The 23,105-nt window shown below is 37.7% G+C and overlaps 1 protein-coding gene across 3 annotated transcripts in view; it reads left to right on the top strand.

The window, feature by feature from the left end:
- CLEC16A (C-type lectin domain containing 16A) overlaps positions 1-23,105 on the top strand; it is an 86,139-nt gene that overhangs the window by 27,510 nt on the left and 35,524 nt on the right. For all 3 annotated transcript variants that reach the window (XM_075718068.1, XM_075718066.1, XM_075718067.1), the window contains 7 exons: positions 2,829-2,929; positions 7,252-7,374; positions 9,035-9,144; positions 9,658-9,702; positions 10,457-10,507; positions 12,689-12,817; positions 16,664-16,784. In XM_075718068.1, coding sequence (XP_075574183.1) covers positions 2,829-2,929; positions 7,252-7,374; positions 9,035-9,144; positions 9,658-9,702; positions 10,457-10,507; positions 12,689-12,817; positions 16,664-16,784 — 680 coding nt within the window. The remainder of the gene's footprint in view (positions 1-2,828; positions 2,930-7,251; positions 7,375-9,034; positions 9,145-9,657; positions 9,703-10,456; positions 10,508-12,688; positions 12,818-16,663; positions 16,785-23,105) is intronic.

Genomic DNA, 23,105 nt, shown 5'->3' with positions numbered 1-23,105 from the left:
AAGTTTTTCTGGGTCTATCCTATATTTACTCTATATGAGGATCTGTTGATGAGTGGGATTCCTAGAAGTTGTTTCAGCTTCAGATTATTGCAGTTGAGACTTTGATAATGCAGATAGATACCTGCTGTGAAGAAGCATCTGGAATGAATATTATTTCTCTCACTGCTGTAATCATGGTTTTTTGAAGTTATGTAATTTCACAAATCTAAGTAGTATGTTGGGGAAGAACAATGAAAAATGCATTAGAGATTACAGAAGTTGTTTAGTACTATGTAACATTGGTGTTAATGGAACAGCTACTGATATTTCTGCAGCTTTGACTTCCTAAAACATTGGTTTTAAGAAAATTAAAATAAACATTACTTTTACATTGTAGGTGAGTTTTTAGGGTAATTACCATCTGTTGTTGCTCTGGCAACAGACCTAGTGTTATCTAGCATTTAAGTATTTTAGTAATTTCGAACCTGGGTATCTTGGTCCTCTTGCTTATTTAGACCTTGAAGCTGAACTCCATTTGCTATGTGTAAAGCACCCCATTTCAGGATGTCAGGAGGCTTGTAGGGCTTGTTTAATGCTTAGGAAGACTGAAGGCGTGTTTATTTTCAACATTGCTAATTCTTTAGGCTGTTTTTGCTTGAATAGTTACATTATTTTGAGATCTACAGTAGGAACATCATGTGGGAAATTTGGCTTGGGTACATACAGCAGTGTTGAACTTGGGCAAAGAGCGATCATAACTCAGTGGCACTTAAGTATATCATAGAGGATTCATTGTAATCTAGCTTCAGAAATGCACAAACATATGACTGCAATGTCATGAACAGAGGAACAGTGTGTTCTGTTATTCTTGTCATAGTCTTGTTTTATAGAATCATAGAATTGTTTAGGTTGGAAAAGACCTTTAAGATCATCCAGTCCAACCATTAACCTACACTAGCAAGTCCACACTAAACCAATCAAGGGTAGACTAAACCATGTCCCAAAGTGCCACATCCACCCGTTTTTTGAACACTTCCAGGGATGGGGACTCCACCACCTCTCTGGGCAGCCTGTTCCAATGCTTGACCACCCTTTCCGTGAAGAAATTTTCTCTAATATCCAACCTAAACCTCCCCTGGTGCAGCTTGAGCCCATTTCCTCTTGTCCTATCGCTAGCTACGTGGGAGAAGAGCCCAACACCCACCTCACTACAACCTCCTTTCAGGTAGTTGTAGAGAGCGATAAGGTCTCCCCTCAGCCTCCTCTTCTCCAGGCTAAACAACCCCAGTTCCCTCAGCCGCTCCTCATAAGGCCTGTGCTCCAGACCCTTCACCAGCCTTGTTGCCCTTCTCTGAACACGCTCCAGCACCTCAATGTCTTTGTTGTATTGAGGGGCCCAAAACTGGACACAGTATTCCAGGTGCGGCCTCACCAGCACCGAGTACAGGGGGACAATCACCTCCCTGCTCCTGCTGGCCACACTGTTCCTGATACAAGCCAGGATGCTGTTGGCCTTCTTGGCCACCTGGGCACACTGCTGGCTCTAGTTAGAGAGCATGTTGTTGAAATGTGTGTGGAGCTGATGGGAAGTGTTACATACATTGTTGTTACTTCGGTTGAGTTGGCTTACTGGGATATATTAAGTGTGACCATGAGGGCGCCACAGGTCTGGAACAGGTTTAGAAGTATGTTGTTCTGATCTTTGATAGCCCTTCTGACCCATAGCTAACCACAAGGACAAGTTTGTAGTTGATACTTCCTGTCTGCTAGGTCTGAAGGTAGGAAAATGTACTTTTCTTTATGACTTTGGATGTTATTTTAATGTGTATTATTTGGATGTAACTTAGGTAATGATTTTTTTTCCTTTTACTGTTAAATACTTTGAGAGGTAGGAGTTATCTCTTTTCAGTCAAGGTTCTAAGCTCTATTCTTCTGGTGACTCTGACACTTCCCTGAGTTTTGTTTGGGTGTGGGGTTTGGGTTGTTTTTTTTTTTTTGATCTGTCTGGCCACCTGTGAAAATTGATTTAGTTTCTACTTGTGCTCTGAACTGACTGGATGCAAGCCAGCTTAAGACAAGAAGCCAAGCTGCCTTGCTATGAGGCTTGTGCTAATATCAGCTGAATCTCAGCCGTGTCTGGTCTGTCCAAACGGCTTCTGGGTTAAACTGACTTTTCTGGTCTGTTCAGGGTACAGGTGAAGCATGAACTTGGCACTGTTTGTAGCTTCCTGCATATACGCTGTAGATCACGCGTGCTTAAACCCGGGAAAACGAAACTCAGCTGCAGGCCAAAGCTTTTTTTTTTCCCATCCAAATGTCCTTCCTTGTTCATTTTTCTTTGCTATAACTGTTTGATGGTGAAGTTTTTGACTGATTGTTTTAAAATAACCTAGCTTCCTCCAAACTTTGGTGAAAACTGCTTTCTTGTAAGAGTAAAAAGTTTTCAAGTCTGTTTAGTACATGAGTTTTAAGGTAGTCTTTTTTTCTATGCAACAGTGACAGCAGCTCTTGAAGCTACTTATGTATACACTTAAAACAAGCTGTACAACTCTTCTGCATACATACTAAATGTGCTACAAACAACCCATTAAATGTGTGAACAATCAATTCTTGGGATTTGTTACATAATACTTTCCTATTTAAAACATCAGAATTAATGTCAGAATGTAAATGCAAGGCATGGCTGTAATCAGAGTACTCTTAAACAGGTTAATTTTTGTTTAATGTCTGAAAATGTGCATTACTGTAAATTTGCCTCTTCCATCAGCTACATATAGAACAAGATAGTTACTCATTTTTCTGTGATACGTTCTTTTTCTTAACTGTTTTAAAATTACTCCTTTCTGCAGACCTTTTCTTGATATGGTCTATAATGCACTGGACTGTGCTGAAGATGATTACTATGCCCTCTTTGTGCTCTGTCTTCTATATGCAATGTCACACAACAAAGGTAAATTATTTTTGCTTTTTCCAGAGAAAACTAAATGAGACACATGGTTCTAGACAGGCACGATCTGTTTGTAACTTATGTTTATGCATACTTAAATGGTGAGAAATTCTTTACATGGGGGAGGCAGAAATAAGTATGCGGTAAGTAAAAACAGTTGCTAAGGATCACTTTTTTAAGAACGATTTGGTAGAAGCTTTGTGAGTGTCAGATAACTTTTTTTTTCTGTAGGTTTCTTGGAATAGGAATAGGATTATTGTGTTTCATTTTTAATCTCTTAATTTCAGTTGAAGCCCCCTATATTTGATCTACATATATATGGGATCCAATTCTTTTCCACTTCGCCTGTACTGTGATTGCTGCATGTAAGCCAAGTAGAAAATGTAAAAACTTGCCCCCATGTGTTAAAATTAAATCTTTGTATACTTTAAATATATAGATAATGCACAAGGCCTGAGAATCAGATGGGATTATGGAAGTCATGTATTGCCTATTTCTATCCAGCTTCAACAGTCCTTCAGTAATTCTTTTTATACTGTGCAATTCCTCAACAGCTTTCTCATCTATTGTGCCATAATTGATTGAAGGCTTATTTAAGTTGTTAGTGTTCTATGCCATAATACATCTTGCAAGTCTCCCAAGGAGCCTGGATTATTTTATAAACTAGCAAAACTATATTAAATGTGTACTTTATTATAATTCAGACAGTATGAGAATATGTAACCTTTTCTAAGGGATTATTATGGTTAGCTTTTTTTGCTGTTTATCTTTGTGTGCATTTTAAATAGATTCCTTATGGAGCAATAATGTAAACAACTCATACATGTGAATAATCATGTGTTTCAGGAATTGAGAGCTGAATTTAAGTTATTTTCTGCTTATGAGGATAGTTTCTGTAGCATACTAGTAATTGAAATGAATCAGCTGCTACAGTAAACTGAGGAAAAGAGCATCAGGTGTGATGGCATGCTTAAAAGTAAGGATTCTGTTCTAGTTTCAGGATACCTCTAATGGGCAAGTAGAGTGGAAATGAGAGTCTTCAGGGAACTAGCTAAGCTGAGCCCCTCCTGTTCTCCTCCATTCTCTTGATGGCTTTATCTTTTTCCAGGAATGAAGGAATACTTCTCTGAGATTATAATTTGCAGACAATTTCAGGGCTTTCACAGTCTCTTAGGACAAGAGATGATAATGTAACTAATATCACCAAAGACAGCACCACAGCCTTGCCGTGCTCTAGCCCTCTCTGACTTGCATCTCTGATTTCCCACCCTCCCCTGCAACCAGTATACTCCTTCCAGAAAATGTCTTTCCCTGAGGGACTTTGAGCATCACTGTGCTAGAAAACCCTGATGTCAGAGATGGATTCTCTTTTCTTAAAATGCATTCGTTGAAGCTCTGAATAGCCAAAATCATTAGTTGTAACTGTTGCAGCTTTAGAGAGTCCCCAGAAGTCTTTCAACGTCATTGTAAAGGAGTAAGCCTGCACTCTAGGGTTATATTTCTTAAGAATTCTTCTATGTAAGACCATAGTCCTTCAGTCCACTGTATTTGCTTTCAGTGTAATTAGTCACTCTTCAATATCCTGTTCCCAGAAAAAAGTCTGATACCCTCTCTTGTTTCAAAGCTAATTTGCTTACATCTATAGTAATTCTGTAAACAGTGAGGAATGCAGCAGATGCAGCCTCTTGCTGCTTAGTTTCAGCAATCTCTGTGCTGTTTATTTTTCACCCAATATCCAGGGTTACCAAAAGAAATAAAACGGGCAGTGAAATATCTGCTTTTTAAGAAATTAAAAGTATGCTGGCCCTAAAACTGGAGATACCTTCTTTGCATTTAAGGGGTCAAAATCTACACTTCATTCTTTGGTGGTCACATCAGCCCTCTCTAAATGAAAAATTCCTTCAGCTATACTCATTGGCTTTCCTTGTCAACAACTTAAATTAGCCTGTTGCTTTTTGGAAGCTATTTTCCTTTCTCCCCCTATACTTGACCCTAGATCTTACATGCTAGACGGATAATGACATCCAGTTTTGGTCTTCACTGTCTTTCACCAGCCCACTCCTCTTGTGCCCTGTAATAAACTGATTTCAGCCTCGAGGGCCATGGAATCAGTGCCTCTGTGTCTTGAAGAGGAGGGGTTTTATAAGCTGCTGATTTAGTGCCCCTGTTTGATGCAAGAGGGGAATGTTGTTCTTTAAAAGCTCAGGAGCTGTACAGCTGCTTCTTTCTACACCAAATTCAGTATCAGTCATGGAAGGTGCCTCAGGATTGAGCTAGAGCAAATGTTTATATGTGAACTCAGTATAATGCAAGAGATCTGCCTGCTTACAGACTTTCTCAACGTATGGGTCGATGATCCTTTTCTTTTACAAAAGGGCATGAAGGTCTCTTTCCAAACATGGAGAGGCCAGGTTGTTTCCCCAGTTTCAGGAAGTGATAAATCTCCAGAAGTTGTGTGTCTAGGATCTGATTATGTATTTACTCTCTATCTGACAGAGATGGTAAATGCTCTAGTGAGTGCTTGAATCAGTTCAAGGAAACAGGTAATGAATTGGAAATTTAGGATGATTTCTTGTGACTGAATGCAACACAAGCTTGCCCTCACTACACCACAGGAAAATGAGTTGCAGTGTTCTATTTCAGTGTATTGGCTGTTTCAGATATGTTTCTGATTCTCTAGCTGATCAGTTTGAATTTCACCTTTCCCCTCCATCCTGCTCATTCTGGCCCTGTGGAGAAGGCTACAACAGAACACATTCAGAAAAATCTTAATTGCCCTAGCTTAACCAAGAACTTTGGTTTCATGCCTTGCTTCTAAGGGGCCAGCCTTCTCAGTCTTTGTCACTAAATGTAGACACCCTATTGAGGCTTTAGGTCATGACTCCTTCCATTTGGATACTGAGTCTGCATTTTGCACCATGTTCTTGAACGCATTTAAAGAAAACGTGCTTGTTTTTCACCAGCAAGAAATATGTGTGTGAACAGGAAGAAAGAATCCCAAGAGGTACACATATGCAGCTAAATAGATTTGTTGCAAATTGTATCTGAGAGATCATTAATCCCAGAAGGAGCCCTTCATATATGTTGCTAGAGTATGTACTGTATCTCAAGAATGCAGAACTCTGCATCCTTGGCAGGCAGACAACCAAATGAAAGATGCTGAATATGAATTCTTTCACCATTATTTCAATTTGGCCACTTAGTTGAAGGCTTGCCTGGTCCTGCCTCATTCCTCCCCTGTGCTTTCTTACTCTCCTTAATGGTTTTCTGCTGGTTAATGACCATGTCCTTCTGTGAGAGCTTAATCTGCATATAGATATTCTCTAAGAAATGTTACTCATAAGCAACTTTCCAGAAGGAAAACTGTAGCTTTTTACTAGACTGTTAGATTGTTGTGAACGCTGGTACTCTGACTGCCCTGGTTCCTTAAATGCTTCCTTCCCTCCCCACGCCTTTCTTCAGTCTCATCATGACAGAGAACATTTGTATCACTGTCATTAATCTTCAGACAGAGCCTTATTAATTGTTCCAAATACATATGCTTAGTGAAGAAATAAATCAGCTATCACAAATGGCATTGTTGTGTAGAGTTACCTACAAGTTCAGGGCTGGAAGAAACTGTAAACTGCAATATAGTCATCTTCTGTTTTATGGAGTTATTTGTTACCATTCTTTAGAACAAGGACAGGGAGATCGTCAGCAAACCATAACTATGTTTTGTTCTAAGAGGTTTTACAGTAACCAGTCTATTCTGAGAAATAACTTTGCTATTTTAGAGGAAAAGGTTGAAGAAAGATAGATTTAGTTTCCTTATACAAGAAGTTAGTGAGAATTGGTGACTTGCGTTGGGGAGGGTACTAAATAAGAGGCTACTAGTTACAGAATTCCTATTTTTTTTTAAAAAACATATATGAACTGATCACTTACTACCAAAGCAGAATTTAAAATCAGACTTTCATCTTTTCCCCTGTAGCCTTTATGCTCTTCAGATGTGTGGCTTGACTTTGATTTGATTTGGATGCAAACAGATATTCTGAGAATTCCAGATGCAGCAAAATGGTTTGGATGTCACCAACCACTTTGGAATTTGAGTGTCTTCACCCAGTAGGCTCTATTTATGGCTGAGATTTCCCAGTGATACATAAATGTGTTCAGTCTTTCTGTTGTTCCTCCTTTTCCTTGTAATAGAAATTCAAAACTAATGTGCTTAGTTTTTTATTGCTAATTACACTCTTCTGAGAAAACTGCTGCTGTCTGTTAAATGCTTACCTCGAGGCATACTCCTGTTTTCTAATTTACCTTTCTTCCCTCATCCCCCACAAAAGGAATTGACCCAGTCAAGCTGGAGAGAATTCAACTTCCAGCTCAACATGCTGAAGAGAGAAATTCATATAATCATGTACTTGCAGAAGGGCTCATAAGGATAATGAATTATGCTGCGCAACCAGGTATCACTTTTTCAATATTAATTTTCTTGCCAAGCTGAAATTTTTAAAGATGAAAAAAAATGCTACCTAGTCTCTTGTCTTTGAGGGGAAAGCATCTGCTTAGCATGCTCTTTGATGAACAACAAGTAGATATGGTCTGTGAAAGACAACTATCAGGTTTTCCTTGGTTGTTGAGGAACCAGAAACTATGGATTTCTGCTAAATAGTTGTTTTTATACTCAGAACTACACAGGGATCTGTTGTTCTTAATTCCTACCTTCTGTGGTTTTGAATGAACAAAAATGATGAGATGTATAGTGATTTCTATTTAATGTAGGATTTCATCCTGAAAATATGATCTGTGGCACCTTTGCTTGTAAAAGTAATCCCAGTGGAGAAGCAGTCTTGAAAACTATATGGCACCCTTTGCTTATAGCTGTCCTTTGTCTCTAGAGGTGATAGCAAATTTTCCCTTTTTTTTTTTTTTTTAATCACAGATTGCATTTTCAGTTCTGAACTGCTTTGTAGACAACAGACAACAGGTTTTTTCCTGACTTCAGCTTTTTTGTGAAATAAGGGATACAAGGCTCAGTGGCCTATTCCACAGAAACATGATCTTTGTTCAAGCCACATCTCTTCTTGCACTTCCCCTCTTAAAACTTCAAATGAGTAGCACTGGTTTTCCCCTGAAACTGACGCACCATCAAATTCCTGATTGTCTGCAGAATAAAATCTAATGCTTGTTTTACTTGCAAGACTGATCTACAGAGTATTAACTTGTTAGGCTGATGTGCTAGTCACAGATTAAAAGCATATTTATGTATAGAGTTTGTACATACTGCAGAAGGAAAGAGTGCAAGATGAGGAAGTGCATTTATTTAAACAAAAGCATTTCTGGGGAGGGGTGCAAACAGTGGGGTTTTATTAAGCTTGCTAAATGCTGTGTAGAACATCTCCTTTTCTCTTCTTTTTGGGGGTAGTGACCTTTCTGTATGTTTAGTTTCTGACAGCATAGTGCTAACCTGTAAAACAGTAGATGGGAGTTGAGGTCAAAAGCTAAGGTCTCTGTCTGTCTCTTGGGTATATTGTCTTAGGACTGATTGCTGAGCTCAGACTATACGTTTCTAATATCTTTATTTTTTTAAAAATCCTTTTGAAACTATAAGCTTAAAATCCTAGTGCATTCTTTCACTCTGACTTCTCTAGATTCTCACATTCAGGCTGTATCTGAGTCCTTTGGATTTTTTTTTAAGGAAAAGCTCTGCCTTATTAGTATACTATATACAAAACTTCCTTTCATCTTGCAGCTTTATCCATGCCAAATATTTGTGATTCTTTTGTAATTTTAGTGTAATTCAACCTGTGCTTCAGATTGATAAAGGCATTGTTTTCGGCTTCTTTTCTAATAGTTATTAATCTTTATTGCCTTCTTATTGCATGGTTCTGCTTTAAATTTTCTTCTGCTTTAAGTTATTCTTCCAGTTAGTTGGGGTTTTTTTTATAGCCATCAGTATTGTAAGCCAGCATCAGCACCAATCCTTGTCAGATAGGGTGTGTGTGACAGAGGAGCAAGGTTTATGACAATTGCAGAGAAGAGTAGAAACATTTAAGAACATTAGGTAATGACAGGAGCGATGCTTAAACTGCTACTATTTTGTGTATTGAAATTTTCTTCTCATAGATGGAAAAATCCGTTTGGCAACTTTAGAACTTGGCTGTCTGTTGCTGAAGCAGCTTGTGTTTTCTAAAAATGGCAGCATCATAAAAGATGTTCACCTTGCTTGCCTTGAGGTAATTGTTTTCTTTCAAATTACCAGTCACAGCATTACTTGTCTTTGAGTCTTGTAGCATAGTTGAATAAACTTTTTTTCATTTCTGATTGCAGTAAGCATAAATGTGAAATTTTAGCTTCTAGAACATCTTTCCATTGGTGGCTCTGTGCAGTGTATGTAAAGAATCAATACCCCATGTTCTGTTTTAAGCTTTGCTGTCACCTTGCTATTTAAGAACTTAACTTCTCAAGCAGGGTTATGCTTAATTTTTCACTCTCAAATTTGTATGTCATCCATCTCAACAATGTAACAAAAAGTGCTTTTGAAACTAACAAACTCACATAAGTTGTATTTTCATAAGTGCAAGACAGGTATTCTGTCAAACTGTGGGCTGAAGGCTATGAGTATGGGAATATTAATAGACAGTCTCCTCTGAAGTATGAGGTTTTGGGTGGGCTTTTTTTTTTTTAATGTGAATTTTGAGTAAATGGTGTATTTACTCCCTGAAATACAGTCGCTGTATCTTTTCTAGGGTGCAAGGGAAGAAAGTGTTCATCTCCTTCGTCGTTTCTATAAGGTATATATGCAAAAAGCAGCAAAAAATCCTTTACATAATGTGTAATTAGAAGCAAGTCTGCAGCCCAGTCTCTAGTCCCCAAGGCAGCACTGTTTTTAAGATGGGAACTCCTGTTTGTGATAGAGAAGGAAGTGTTTCATTGGAGGATTCCTCTCCTTTCCTGCTCTTACCATACCACACTGACATACATTACAAAAAGGCTGTTAGCAGTCTCACAGGGTTTGTACTGGAGGTCAAGTTAGCAGTCATGTGCTTTTGTTGCAGCTGCTATGTATTTCATGGAACAGAGCCACACTATCTAACATTTCTGGGATTTTATCATTGACAGTGATATGGAATGTGTTTCTTTTTGGCATTACTTTTTATTTGTGTCTTATCTGAAATGATGATCTAGAATTTTACTTTTTTTTTTTTTTTCTTATTGGAGACCTCTGCAGCTTTTTGTCTTTTTTTTTGGTATTTTTAGCCCTAGGCATTAACTTCTATATGAGGAGCAGTAAATCCATGACAGATTTCAAGTGTGTAAAATCTCTTCCTGAAGGGCTCAGCTGTGTCCTGCAGTAGGGCTGGTGGAGGTGGTTGGAACTGGTTGTGTCCAGCAAGGAGCAGCCCTGGCCTCTCCTTGCAGAGGCCCCTGCAGCCCCACTGCCAGGTCCTAGGCAGGAACACCCAGTATGTAATTAAACAAAAACAAACAAGCGTGACTCCACAGCCATAAGGATTCATGATGTGTCCATATCCCTTTTTTTGAAAGGGAGAAGAAATTTTTCTGGATATGTTTGAAGATGAATACCGGAGTATGACAGTAAGTGACACCCTTCCACCCTGCCAAATCCTCAAACCCCAATACAACCCAGGAGCAAGAACAAGTACTTATTGATAACTACTGAGTATGCTGGTATCTTTATTTCCAGGAGTAGAATAACAAAATGTGGGGGTGTGGTTTTTTTTTTTTTGTCTCTGAGGAGTTGTGTCTACACTTGTAGAAATCATTTATGTGAAATTTCACAGCTCTTTATTAATTAAGAGACCATTACATTCTGAAAGTGGGTATACAAAAATTACTTTATCTTGGGAAATGAGACATTGGATTAATTTTTTTTCCCCTAGGTATTAAACAATGTGAAAATCCTCCTATATCTTTCTGAAGCCCAGCAAGGTTTCAGTTTTGAGTAGTGCCACTTACTTACCAGTAGAGAACAGGGTTCTAGTGAGCAAATACCGGAGCCTTTGTCTCATCTAAGAGAGGTAGTGCCTGCGCTGCAGTACCGGATGTGAAAGTTTTAACAGATTACTAAGCTTAATCTCAGACAGTTCATATTTAAGCTGTAAACATGTTTTAAAACTGATTAGCTGTTTCAATTCTTTGGTGAGAATTCGGATAAAAATACTTTGGCTAGTCAGTTACAGGGTTTTTTCCACAGTGGTACAGGGATTTAATGAGCAGCCACTAGTTGTCTTTTTGAAAAATCTACAGTTGGTGTGTTGCAGTAAGTGTGTCAATATGGGAAGCATCTTGCATGTATCTTACCAGCCTAAATAATAAAGTATGTAGTGAAACATTTAATTTTTTAGTAGTTAAGTATTCCTGTACTTTTAGTTTGAGAAATGGCACCAATACTAGTATCACTTCTACGTTGCAAGTTCAGTATACGTATAGGTTTTTCTGTTGTATCTCTATTTCTGAGACTCGGGTTTTTTTATTTACCATAAGTTACAGAGTTACACTCTGGAACTTGAACTTCATTTTCCTTAAAGCATATTTATTTGCCTAGCTGGCAAATGACTTGCTGGGCAGGCTGATTTAAGTGCTAAGTAACACTGATGTTGTCTTGTCAGATGAGTTGTATAAATAACATGGTATAGAGCTTCTGTGAAGGCAGAAATATACTTGCTCTGTCTGAATGACAAAGAAAGGAAAAAGTCATTCATTAATGTTAGATGAGAACAAGTTCAGAGGAGCAAGTAAATTGAACGCTGTAGTCCTTAGTATTTTTGCTTTCAGCAACAAGTTTCCCTTTTTAACATTCTTCACCTTTATGATGTAAAACGCTCTTTAAACCAGTGTACACTCATGTGAATTGCATCTGAAGTATTTACTTGTTAGAAATTTTAGTTCTGTGTTCTCATTTGTTCTCATTGTCTATGTAGATTTCTGTATCTTTTTAAACATTACTAAAGACTACTTTTGAGTTTGTATGTGTGCAAGGCAGCCGTTCAAGACTGCACTGTGAAAATTCTGTACCTTGTTTCAGTCTGCTGCTTTGCTGCTATCTGACCATGGCAAAGGGGCCAGGAACACTTCCAGTTACAGCTGGCTATTTTGGAATGCCCATGTGACTGCGTTTTTCTTCTATGCAGAATATCATACAAGCTGTGGGAAGGGCTTTTATATGTTTTAGCCATTCCAGCTGGCTTTCTGGCAAAAAGAAATTCATGTGTCCAGTGCGTGTGTATGTAATAGAACTTGCATGAAATTGTCCAAAGGTACAGAAGAATAGATATTTCAGACATCGTTTATTCATGAAAATAAGCAACCTGTAAGGGAGAGACTCTGTTAGTGGCAAGATTGAAGGGAATTGTTTAGTGTGAAAGTTATTGCATTATTAGAGACTAGAGAGTTCTTTTTGGAGAGAAAAAGTTATAGGAAACTTTTTCTTGTGATTGAAGTAATTACAAATTTGAGTCAAAACTTAAAATCAAACCTGACAGACTTTGGTTTTTAGTACTCATGAAATAGCTTTTCTTCTGTAACCTTTCAGTTTTTTCAGTATGGAAACTTCAACAGTTCCCTGTGTTAGGGAACAATGAGCAAATAGAAAACAGAGATTGCATGTAAGGATCTTAAAATAAGACAGATAAAAAATTCTCAGAACTCTGTAACAATTCCTTCCTCTTAAAATATGCAACCATGAGTTATATTTGAAAGTAAAGATGGAAATGCTTATTGTTCTGTATGGTAATCAATATTAAAAAATTTTTATAGATTAAACCCATGAATGTAGAGTACTTGATGATGGATGCCTCAATACTGTTGCCTCCAACGGGGACACCACTGACTGGTATTGATTTTGTGAAAAGATTGCCTTGTGGAGATGTGGAAAGAACACGAAGAGTGAGTAAGACTATTTTTCTTACACTCATTCATAGCAATGATGCCAAAGGCTTTGAACAATTCTAGAAATACAAATGGTTTTCCTTGAAAGCTGCTTGGTTAGAAGCTTCATCCATGAAATCATAAAGACTTGATGAAGACAAACCTGTGTGTAGAGTATATAATATCTATCTGTCCCAGTGGAGAAACTGTTTTCTCTACAATTTCTTGTATCTAGTCAATTCAATATGTTCTTGCACTGGGGTTTTAATTTTTTAGACTGTGGAGACATCTACATAAACAGGCATTTTGATGACGCTCATTAATATATTGTCAGTTTTCTTTTGTGATCTGGTATCTCAGTCTACCTTTCATTATATTCTTATAGTAAGAATTTCCACTGGAAGGCTGGCTGGCTTCATATTGCTTGTGTTTCTAGACGTAGTAAAAAATGTAATTCTACTCGGGAGTGTTCATCTTGCTGAAGTAATTGATGATAGAGATCTTGAGAGTGAGGAGAAAAATAGCAAAATATCTGTTCTTATGACTGACAAAATTTGTAGAGGTGATACTGATGTGAATAACACCACCATTATCAGCATTCTTGGGATAATCAGTTCTTGGCCCTTATCTGGCAGTGTCCTATAAGCCCTGTAGTGCCAGTAAGTCTTAAAGATCTATTACTACATGACATTATTATTTGAAAAGTGCTGTTCTTTGGGTAGCTTTGCATTTGTGTAAGTGTATATATAACTATATTCAAGTACTCTTGAAGAAAAAACATGTTTCCAGGAATCTTCTGAAAACTTGTTTTCGTTACTTATTATAGGCCACACAACTTTTGTTATCACAGCAAGTTAAGTTTGATAAAGTACAGTGAACTATCTTGAAAAGTATTGTTCTTGGAAAGCAAAAAGGCTTCCTAGAATGCTGAGGCATTTAACAGAATGATACTTAGCAATGCACGTTAATGGAAACTGACTGCTCCATGGGTTTTCATGTGCTAAATAAGGAATAGCTTAACTTTTATTGGTGGAAATACAAAAATTAATACAAATATTCCTGTAAATTCTTTGAGATGGAACGGTCTTTCTCATCAGCAAGAACTCCCAGAATGCTTCCTTGTTGGTCTTCCTTCCCCTGATCACATTGCTCTAGGAGTTTTAGACTTTCTTAGAATTCCTATACTACTTTCTTCCAGCTAGGCTACCTCTCTTAGGCTGAATTGCCGTAACAATATGCTGAGCCTCAGGTGTATTTTGCAATATTGCTGCTGCCACTTAACCTGCTGGGGGTCCTTTTTGCTGAAGGTTTCAAATGGGTAGTGATTCAATTCTGAGCATCCCATGGCATGATTCTAAAGTTCTCAAGTTTTATTTCACTAGCAAGTGAGGAAGTCCCATACTCTGAGTATATCATGAGTTCTTAGCTGTTAAGAGATCAGATTTGGTTTTTTTAGGCTCTCACTTGTTCTTTGGCTATAGAAAGTCCCTTAAAGTGGCAATTCTTTAATAGCTTTAGGAGGAACTGTCAGAAATCAGTTATCTCTTGAGTTATCAAAGGCACGTCTCCAAAATCCAGACACCCAACCCCTCTGACTTATAGTCATTTTAACGTTTTAAGTTGTTAGGCTGCTTTCTGAAATCAGCTGCTACTGCTTGATCAAGCCTTCTGCCCAGAATCAGATGCTCTTTTGAGTTGTTGATAGTCCAGTTACTGCTTGTTGGTTGTATCTCTTCCTTCTGATTTCTGTAGTCCTAAAGATGGTACTGCTTACCAGTCACCTAGAATAATGCAAACTCATTTACATGCTTATTTGGCAAGTAATGAACAGTATGGGTCTTGAACTCTGCACCTTAGAGTACATAACAGGCAAAGACTTTGAGAGAAGGTTTTGAGCTACTGGTGAGAATGCTGTTTCATGGGAATGTAGTAAAATACTGATAGCTTTCCCTGCAAATTGCTTTCTTTGTGCATGGTGTGTGTATATAAACGAAGGAATTGGTGCAAAGTACACCTTGTTATGATGCGTAGTTCTTCAATGTAGATAGCAATTCAGAAAAAAAAAACCCAGAAGTCATCTGAAAAAAATTCTAGGCCACTGAAACTGCTCTGCTGTTTTATTGAGATCTAATAAAATATTATAGGAAGTCACAAATCACATGCTTTTGGGTTTATGTTGTTACTGGGTTTATATTGCTATTGCTAGCAAACTGAGGGCTATCAGTATTGCAGGCAGTACAGCGTAGTTCCCTTTTCATCTGATGTTCTTGTGGTTTGTTTTTTTTTTTCCTTGCAAAGGCTAAAGTTCTAATACTCTTTCCTACTCCTGTAGATTATTTTGCAGTAAATGTGATTACATGTTTAGAGATGAGTGACATTAGACATTAGAAAGAGGACGGAGGGGAACATAAGTGAAAGTAGGCTGAGTGATGGCTGCCCTCTGAATTAAAAAAAAAAACAACCCCAACTTGTTGGGTTTGACAGTTGGGTTACCAAAAATCCAAGGATGTTGCTGTTCTTGACTGAATTTGGAAACCTTTAAACAAAATTCTTCTTGAAACATCTGGTAGTAAAACTGCTTTATAGTAATTCTATTTAATTTCAGTAAATCCACAATACATTAGAATGCATTCTGCCTAAAGGGGAGAGATCATGTCCCGTTGTAAAGTGACTCTGCTCTTACTCATGAGGTAGTGTTAATATCATATTTTTGTTAGATACCCTTGAGAATCTTTGCTCTGAATAATCATATTGGTGGAATTTCTTAGATTTCAACAGCATACAGAATTCACGTGCTCTGAATTCATCTGCCAGATACATGACTTCCCTCTCTTCATCCCTGTTCTGCCAGAAGTTTCTGAAAGTACCACCAGTATAATAGCTGGCCAAGCACTCACATTTCTGTTTCATGGGAGTCACAGTTCTGTTGATTTTAGAATTAGAGGGGTGAGGGTGTTTGCCTTAAAGTAGTTTAGATTTGTTTTTCGTAATACTTCGTGCAATCTGGGAGTTCCTGGGCACTGTAGCTGTTCCATGAATTTGATGCTTTTACTGTAAGGCAGCAGCTAATTTACAGTATGCCACAGAATTACTATGTAAGAAAAAAGAGGATTATAAATGGTGCCTTTCAAAATATGGCTAATAATGTTGATTGTTCTTTGGCACTTTATCTAGTCTTTGCATACCATTTGTCATTAATTTCTAAATCAAAACAAGAATATTATTTTCATGGACGAGTTGTTGAAAGTTCCTTGGGACTGGTGCAGCTTTCAGAGTGCTTTGCCCTGATGTAGACCTTCTGAGAATATAGATGAAGTTCTCTAAGAATGCCGTATTGCACGTGGTTAGTTTTGATGAACATAGCAAATTAAAACTCAAAAATCCCCACTGTTTTCTCTCCAATTTGCAGACATCTTGGATAGATAGACTCAGCCAGAAAAGTTATTACTGTGTTAAGTTCAAAATGTGAGAGTCTCTGAAGGTTGGTTGTGTAGTTGTCTGTAGCGTACAGGTATTGTAAATGCAATCAGTCTTAAAATAATGATAAAAAAAAAAATCCAAGATGGTTGGTTTTGCTTAAACACCTCCTGATTGGCCTGTCAGTCACAATCTGTGTAAGTGTGCCAGTGGGATAAAAGCTCTGCTGCTTCTACTTTGTTGAAAATAAGTAGCATGTTTCAACTTCTTCCATATCCTTTTTTAACTGGCTTTGAAATTTGAAAATTTTCTCAATTTAAAAAGTAAATTTACTGCATGACAACAAACTCAGGGGTTGTAAAAGTGAGTATACATTTGTAAGATTCTGTTAAAATATGTAGTACTGAGTGCAGCGATACTTTAATATTCTTTTTTTAACTTCTCAAGGCAATCAGAGTTTTCTTTATGCTCCGTTCGCTATCACTGCACTTGCGAGATGAACCAGAAACTCAGTTACCACTCACAAGGGAGGAAGATCTGATAAAGACAGATGATGTTCTTGACTTGAGTAAGTAGTCCCTCAATTTCCCAAATAGTCTATGACAGAGAAAAATTGCTGGCGCTTTTTTTTTAAGTTAAAAACCCCAAATAGTTGTCTTGTTTGTGTAATTGACTACCAAGGATGATTGTATTAAGTTTGTCTTCTACTGGATTTGGAACACTTCTTGTGGTTTTTTGGTTTTCTTTGTTTTTTTAAAGACTGTTAATAAATATTCCAGCATTTAAAAATTAGCACATAAATGATTCGGAGTCCTTCATGTGGTTTCCTGGTATGTTAGTTTCCTAAATGAACTGATCCTAGGAGGATTTTCTTTTATCCTACTTTGACCTATTCAAGGTGCACTTTAAACCATTCATGAACTTTAAGAGACTGGAGGTAATTACTCCAACAGCTACACTGTGCTATTTTACCAATGCTGGGATTTGGTTGGCATCATATCCCCACCTCGCCCTGGAGTTCTTTTTCTTCCCTGATTCCCTATGTTTCAGTGTTTGATCTTACTCCAACTAAAAAAAAACCAGTTGCCCTAGTTGCCTTAGTTGTTATGGGATTATGTCCAGTATCTCAGAGACCTGAGATGCATCAAGTCCATTGATAATATTAATTATCTGAGTGAAGGGAAAACACTGAAATCAAGTGAGCTAAGCAAAAGTTCTGTGATATCAGAGCTGCTGTGCAATAGCTTAATGGTTGAAATCCAGATTAAACCTTAAAAAAATAAATTCTATTTCAGAATTATTATTAAAAATTATTAAATTTAATTTTTAGAAAATATGTTTGTCTGCAATACTGAAAATGTCAGAGGGCACTCCTCTGGCATACAGTCCCAGCCATGCAGCTTAGAGCAGTGAAAGGTTTTGAGAATAAACTCATTTATCTGTAAATGTGGAAAGAACGCTATCAAAGCGGTTAGCTGAACTTGTAAAAATGTACAAGCTGTAGGATACAGACAGGCTTTTACTAAGTAAATGTAAGCATTAGGCTACAATAGATGAGAAGATATCAGTCCAGTGCTTGCATTTTTGGTAGCTATATGGCCGATGGCGTGGAAGACTGACAGTTGAGTCATTGCAATTCCAATTTGTTGAATTTCTGTATTATTTAAAAGATTTAAGAAAATGTACAGGGAAAAACACTTCTTAAAATGTGTTCTTCAATAGTTGTATTCTGTCCTCTTCCTACTGGTATTGCTTTGGGTTGGTCAATTAAGCAGAATGAGCTTAATGCAAACTCATCACTTTTGGTCTTTCCCAAAAAGCTTTTCCAAAGAGAATGAACAGCACAAGATGTTGTTAATTATATTACACAATTATTATTCGTCAGGTAAAAAATGATATCCAGAATTCAGTTACTGTTGACTTGCTAAAGGATTAGTAATACAGAATTAACTCAGTTTCCTGTTTCAAATGACTTAGGTATTTATTGTAATGTTGGCTCTTTTTCAGAGGGTGAGCTGAAATAATGAATCAGCTTCTACTGAAAAAGAAGTGTTTTTCTTAAATTAACTGGAAATCTGATTATGAAGTAGTTGTTAGTTTTTTTAAGAACATGCTGAACAAAAGGTAGATATGGTTGAAATACTGTTTCCAAACGTTATTTGTTCCTCCTCCCATCCCCCCAAAAAAAGAAAAAGAACACCTTTTGTCCTTGCTTATCTGTTAGTCTAGAGAAATGCTGACCACTCTCATTATAAAATTTAGTGGACTGTACTGCAGGTATTGTGCAGTTTATTGCAGGTGTCTTTTTATTTATGACTTTTAGTTTCTAAGGCAGTTGCTTTTACACAGAATACAAGGTATCCTTTTCTTGGAACATGTAGTTTAGACCATTGATTATTAATACTTCACTCATTTGTAATTGTTTATAATTTTTATTACATGTCCATAATGCCAGATTAATTGCTAAAGTAACGGTCCATGCCCTGTATGGTGTCCAAGGTTGTTTCCTTCTTCCAGTGTGGGATGCTGAATATAAATGTTAAAAGATTCTATATAGAGAAAGGATGTAAAAAAACCTCTACCAGTCTGAAAATTACTTGCTTCAATTTGAATGAAGTGTTCTAAAATTTAAAGTAATGCCTACTATAAAAAGTTTTTTTAAGAAGTTGTATTAAATTAAAATTGTACTGTTGATTTAGAACATGACCCTTTTAGATTTAAACTCATTTCCTGCTTTAAGGCATATTATAGTCCTTAACTGTACAGTCATTAACTTAAAACACAAATTTATACTGATCTATATGAACTAAGGCAACAGTGGTACTGAATTGCTTGTCACATGGTATGTGTATGCATGTGCACGAAGCTATTATTTGTTAATATGTATATACATTCGTATGTGTTTGCACGTGTGCGTGTATGAGTAGAAAAAAAAATAGGTTCTATTGCCCTACCCATGGCACCTATGTGCTGGTGCTCCAGAGACCGTTATGTGAGAAGGAAGCCCTTACATGAGAACCTTTTATTTTTCTGTAATTTAGCTGAGAACTCACATCTTAATTTTCAGAAGATTTTATCCTTTCCACTATGATAAGCATAAACTCAAGTTTAAAATAAAAAATAAAGTTAAAAAAATTTTTTTTTTTTTGGAGGTAGGAAGATTAGAATTCTCGTTTGAGTCAGCATTAAGCTGTTTCAGAAGGTAAACGGCAGTATTTCAAATAAAGAACAACGTTGGGATTGACTGGAATACTTATTTAGCTTTGATTCATTTAAAGGACTGGAGGTGCTTTTTCTTTGAGTGACTACTTACCCGTGCTTTTCTGCTTTCTTAATGGAAGGTAGCAGAGACACCCACATGACTAGTACATCCCAGGAGAGAACTGAAACAGTTTCATATGAACTAACCTATTTTATTTTATTCCTGAAGTATTACCTGATGGATAACAGTGGATGGATAGTTGGACTGGATGATCTTAAAGGTCTTTTCCAACCTAAACGATTCTATGATAGTCCTCCCAACACCTTTGCTAAGTTGCACTTTCCCAGTGCTCTTTTTCAGAAGAGCTGATGGATTTCTAGCTAGTGATTTCTAGCTTGTCTTTTTAATCTGCAGACTATTCTACAATGAATATTTTATTGCTATCAAAATTATAATAGTAACGGTATAGAATTCTTAACTACATTGTTTACCTGATGTGTTAGGGAAGCATTCAAGACGTCTCACATCTGCAGTATAAAAGCAGAGAGACTCAAAAATGTGGAATAGTGCTTAGAAGTCATCTTGTACATAAGAATCTGCCAGGCTATACAGGTTTTTTGTAATACAGAGTATCCACATAATGATGGTCGTTCTGTGCCCTAGTGTATTCACTGCTTTCTGATCTTTTCATGGGTGGTTTTAGTCTTTATTTTGGGACCACAATATGTAATTACAGCCATAGATTTTTTCGAAGCATGATTCTTTCCATATACTCCAGCATTTATTAGTAAACAAAGATTTTTCTACAGCTGGCAGAGTTATAGAAGTTCAGTTAAACACACTGCTTACTCTACTATTGGTGAAAACAACCTGTATCTAAAGAGGGAGTCAGTCAGTCTGGGATCTCAAAATTTTGAACAGAGTTCTAGCCTATTTCCAAAACCTGAAATAAACTGAAAAAGGCTGTAAAAAGCCCTTCCTGTTGAGTTTTCTCATATCCTGTCTTTGAGTCAGAATCTGTCTTGAACAATCAGTTTCATATGTTGGTTTCAGAAGACTTTTCTTTCCTGGTTAGCTAGAAAAGCATAGACTTACTTCATCTTCAAATCAAGTTGACAGGTGTTAGACCTGTTCCAAAGAAGTGGCACTGGTATATGTGTCCACAAAATATGATCGTGTTTCAAGTGTCTCCTTGAGAGGAGCTTTTCTTGTAAGTAAACTGCTAAAATAATACTGTGTAGCACAGATACAGATACTTGGATCTGATCCTCACAGCAAATAGATGCTATTTGGTTTTAACAAATCGTTTGCCATGATTATGGGGTTGGTGTTAGCTGTTTCTTCATAGAATCATAGAACAGCCCGGGTTGGAAGGATCATCTGGTCCAACCTTTAGAAAAGGTTGAAAGAAAAAGAAAATCATTTATTAAAATATTTAATGAGACAGTATTTCCACATTTGATTCAGAATCATCCAAGCTTTATTTTTAAAGCATTGGAAAATGCTGAAGTTATTAAAAATAGAAATATTCAGTATTCAAAATTCAGTAAGCATCTGTAATCATATTTTCCCTGTTTTGTTCTGTTGTTTTGGGTGGTTTTAACGTTTTCCTTGGGATGTTTACATTTTTCCCTCTATCGCTTCTTCCCATCTACAACACTGCACACTCTTTGTTCAAAGTCATCAGAGTTGTTTTGCAATTTTTATTTTTTATTTTAATACTTTTAAGGCTACTGGCAAATACTCTGCTTTCATTGGCGCCTTTGAGTGAAGTACCCTGTTCACATGTGCATCAGTTTACATATTTCATAGAATCATAGAATCATTTAGGTTGGAAATGACCTTTAAGATCATCCAGTCCAACCATTAACCTAACATTACCAAGTCCACACTAAACCAATCAAGGGTAGACTAGACTAAACCATGTCCCAAAGTGCCATATCCACCCGTTTTTTTGAACACTTCCAGGGATGGGGACTCCACCACCTCTCTGGGCAGCCTGTTCCAATGCTTGACTACCCTTTCCGTGAAGAATTTTTCCTAATATCCAACCTAAACCTCCCCTTGTGCAGCTTGAGCCCATTTCCTCTCGTCCTATTGCTAACTACTTGGGAGAAGAGCCCAACACCCACCTCACTACAACCTCCTTTCAGGTACTTGTAGAGAGCGATAAGGTCTCCCCTCAGCCTCCTCTTCTCCAGGCTAAACAACCCCAGTTCCCTCAGCCGCTCCTCATAAGACCTGTGCTCCAGACCCTTCACCAGCTTTGTTGCCCTTCTCTGAACACGCTCCAGCACCTCAATGTCTTTCTTGTACTGAGGGGCCCAAAACTGGACACAGTATTCCAGGTGCGGCCTCACCAGTGCTGAGTACAGGGGCACAATCACCTCCCTGCTCCTGCTGGCCACACTGTTCCTGATACAAGCCAGGATGCTGTTGGCCTTCTTGGCCACCTGGGCACAGTGCTGGCTCACGTTCAGCCGGCTGTTGACAGCACCCCAGGTCCTTTTCAGCCAGGCAGCTTTCCAGCCACTCTTCCCCAAGCCTGTAGCGTTGCATGGGGTTGTTGTGACCAAAGTGCAGGACCCGGCACTTGGCCTTGTTGAACCTCATACAGTTGGCCTCAGCCCATTGGTCCAGCCTGTCCAGGTCCCTCTGCAGGGCCATCCTACCCTCCAGCAGATCGACACTCCCACCCAACTTGGTGTCATAGGTTGGTAACACTTTCTAAACTGCTTATTACTGCTATTGTTACTTAAACTACCTGAATTGAGGTAGTACAGTGATGAAGTTCTAGTGTGTGTGGTAGCATAAAGACATAGTTTCCAGTCAAGTCTTTCATTGCCCAAGAAAGAGAGATAAGAGAACATCAGCATTTCAGCATAAAGTGTAACAGGATACATGCCGTTGCATAGGTGCCGTATCTTGGGAAGAGACTTAGCAATTGGCAAAACACGACCCAAAAAATTCTAATTGTGTGCCTTTTTTTTAATTACCACTTTGGAGATATTTTGGATATAACAAATTCTCCTCAATCTATATTATTACAGTGCTTTCTAAATTTTTCTGAACATTGAGATGCCTCCAGGGGTTATGCTCATGTGTATACACATAGTATCCAGAAAGAGTAGAGGTTTACAAGATCCAGTAATTATTTCAGCTACTATTTTGATTTTGAAAAATCCTGCAAAACTCACATTATCAAAATGGCTTCCCCCCCTGCCCCCCCCCCCCCCCCCCCCCCCCCCCCCGAATGCAATGCTGGTGTTTTATGGGAGCTTGATGAGAACGGTTGAAGTTTCTTGTAAAGAAGCATTTTAATATTTTGATGAGCATATGTTCATTGTAAACCTTCAAGTGTAGTTGCAAGGCTGTCAACACTCTGTATGACTGTATGTTTAGAAATGAGTCAGGTATTCCACAGAAGGTTCATTCCATATTGCTGGGTATGCTGCCACCAGAATGATACATACTGTTAATTTTCAGTATTATTTTTTACTGTAAATAGTTTTGAAGCACTTGTGTATTATGTGATAACTGCCTGCCTTACACTGCATGTGAGTTTGTAGGTGTCTCATGTAGGTGGCTTCTTTAATCTTATTCAGCAGCCCACTGTTTGTGTGAGGTTCAGTGACAGCTCAAATTAACAGCCTCAGTGCTTGGTTTCAGGCTACTGATTCTGTTAGT

This window comes from Pelecanus crispus, chromosome 11 (assembly GCF_030463565.1).
Source record: "Pelecanus crispus isolate bPelCri1 chromosome 11, bPelCri1.pri, whole genome shotgun sequence".
Taxonomy (NCBI): domain Eukaryota; kingdom Metazoa; phylum Chordata; class Aves; order Pelecaniformes; family Pelecanidae; genus Pelecanus; species Pelecanus crispus.
The sequence above is the reverse complement of the archived record's forward strand: the minus strand, read 5'-3'. Positions and strand labels throughout refer to the sequence as shown.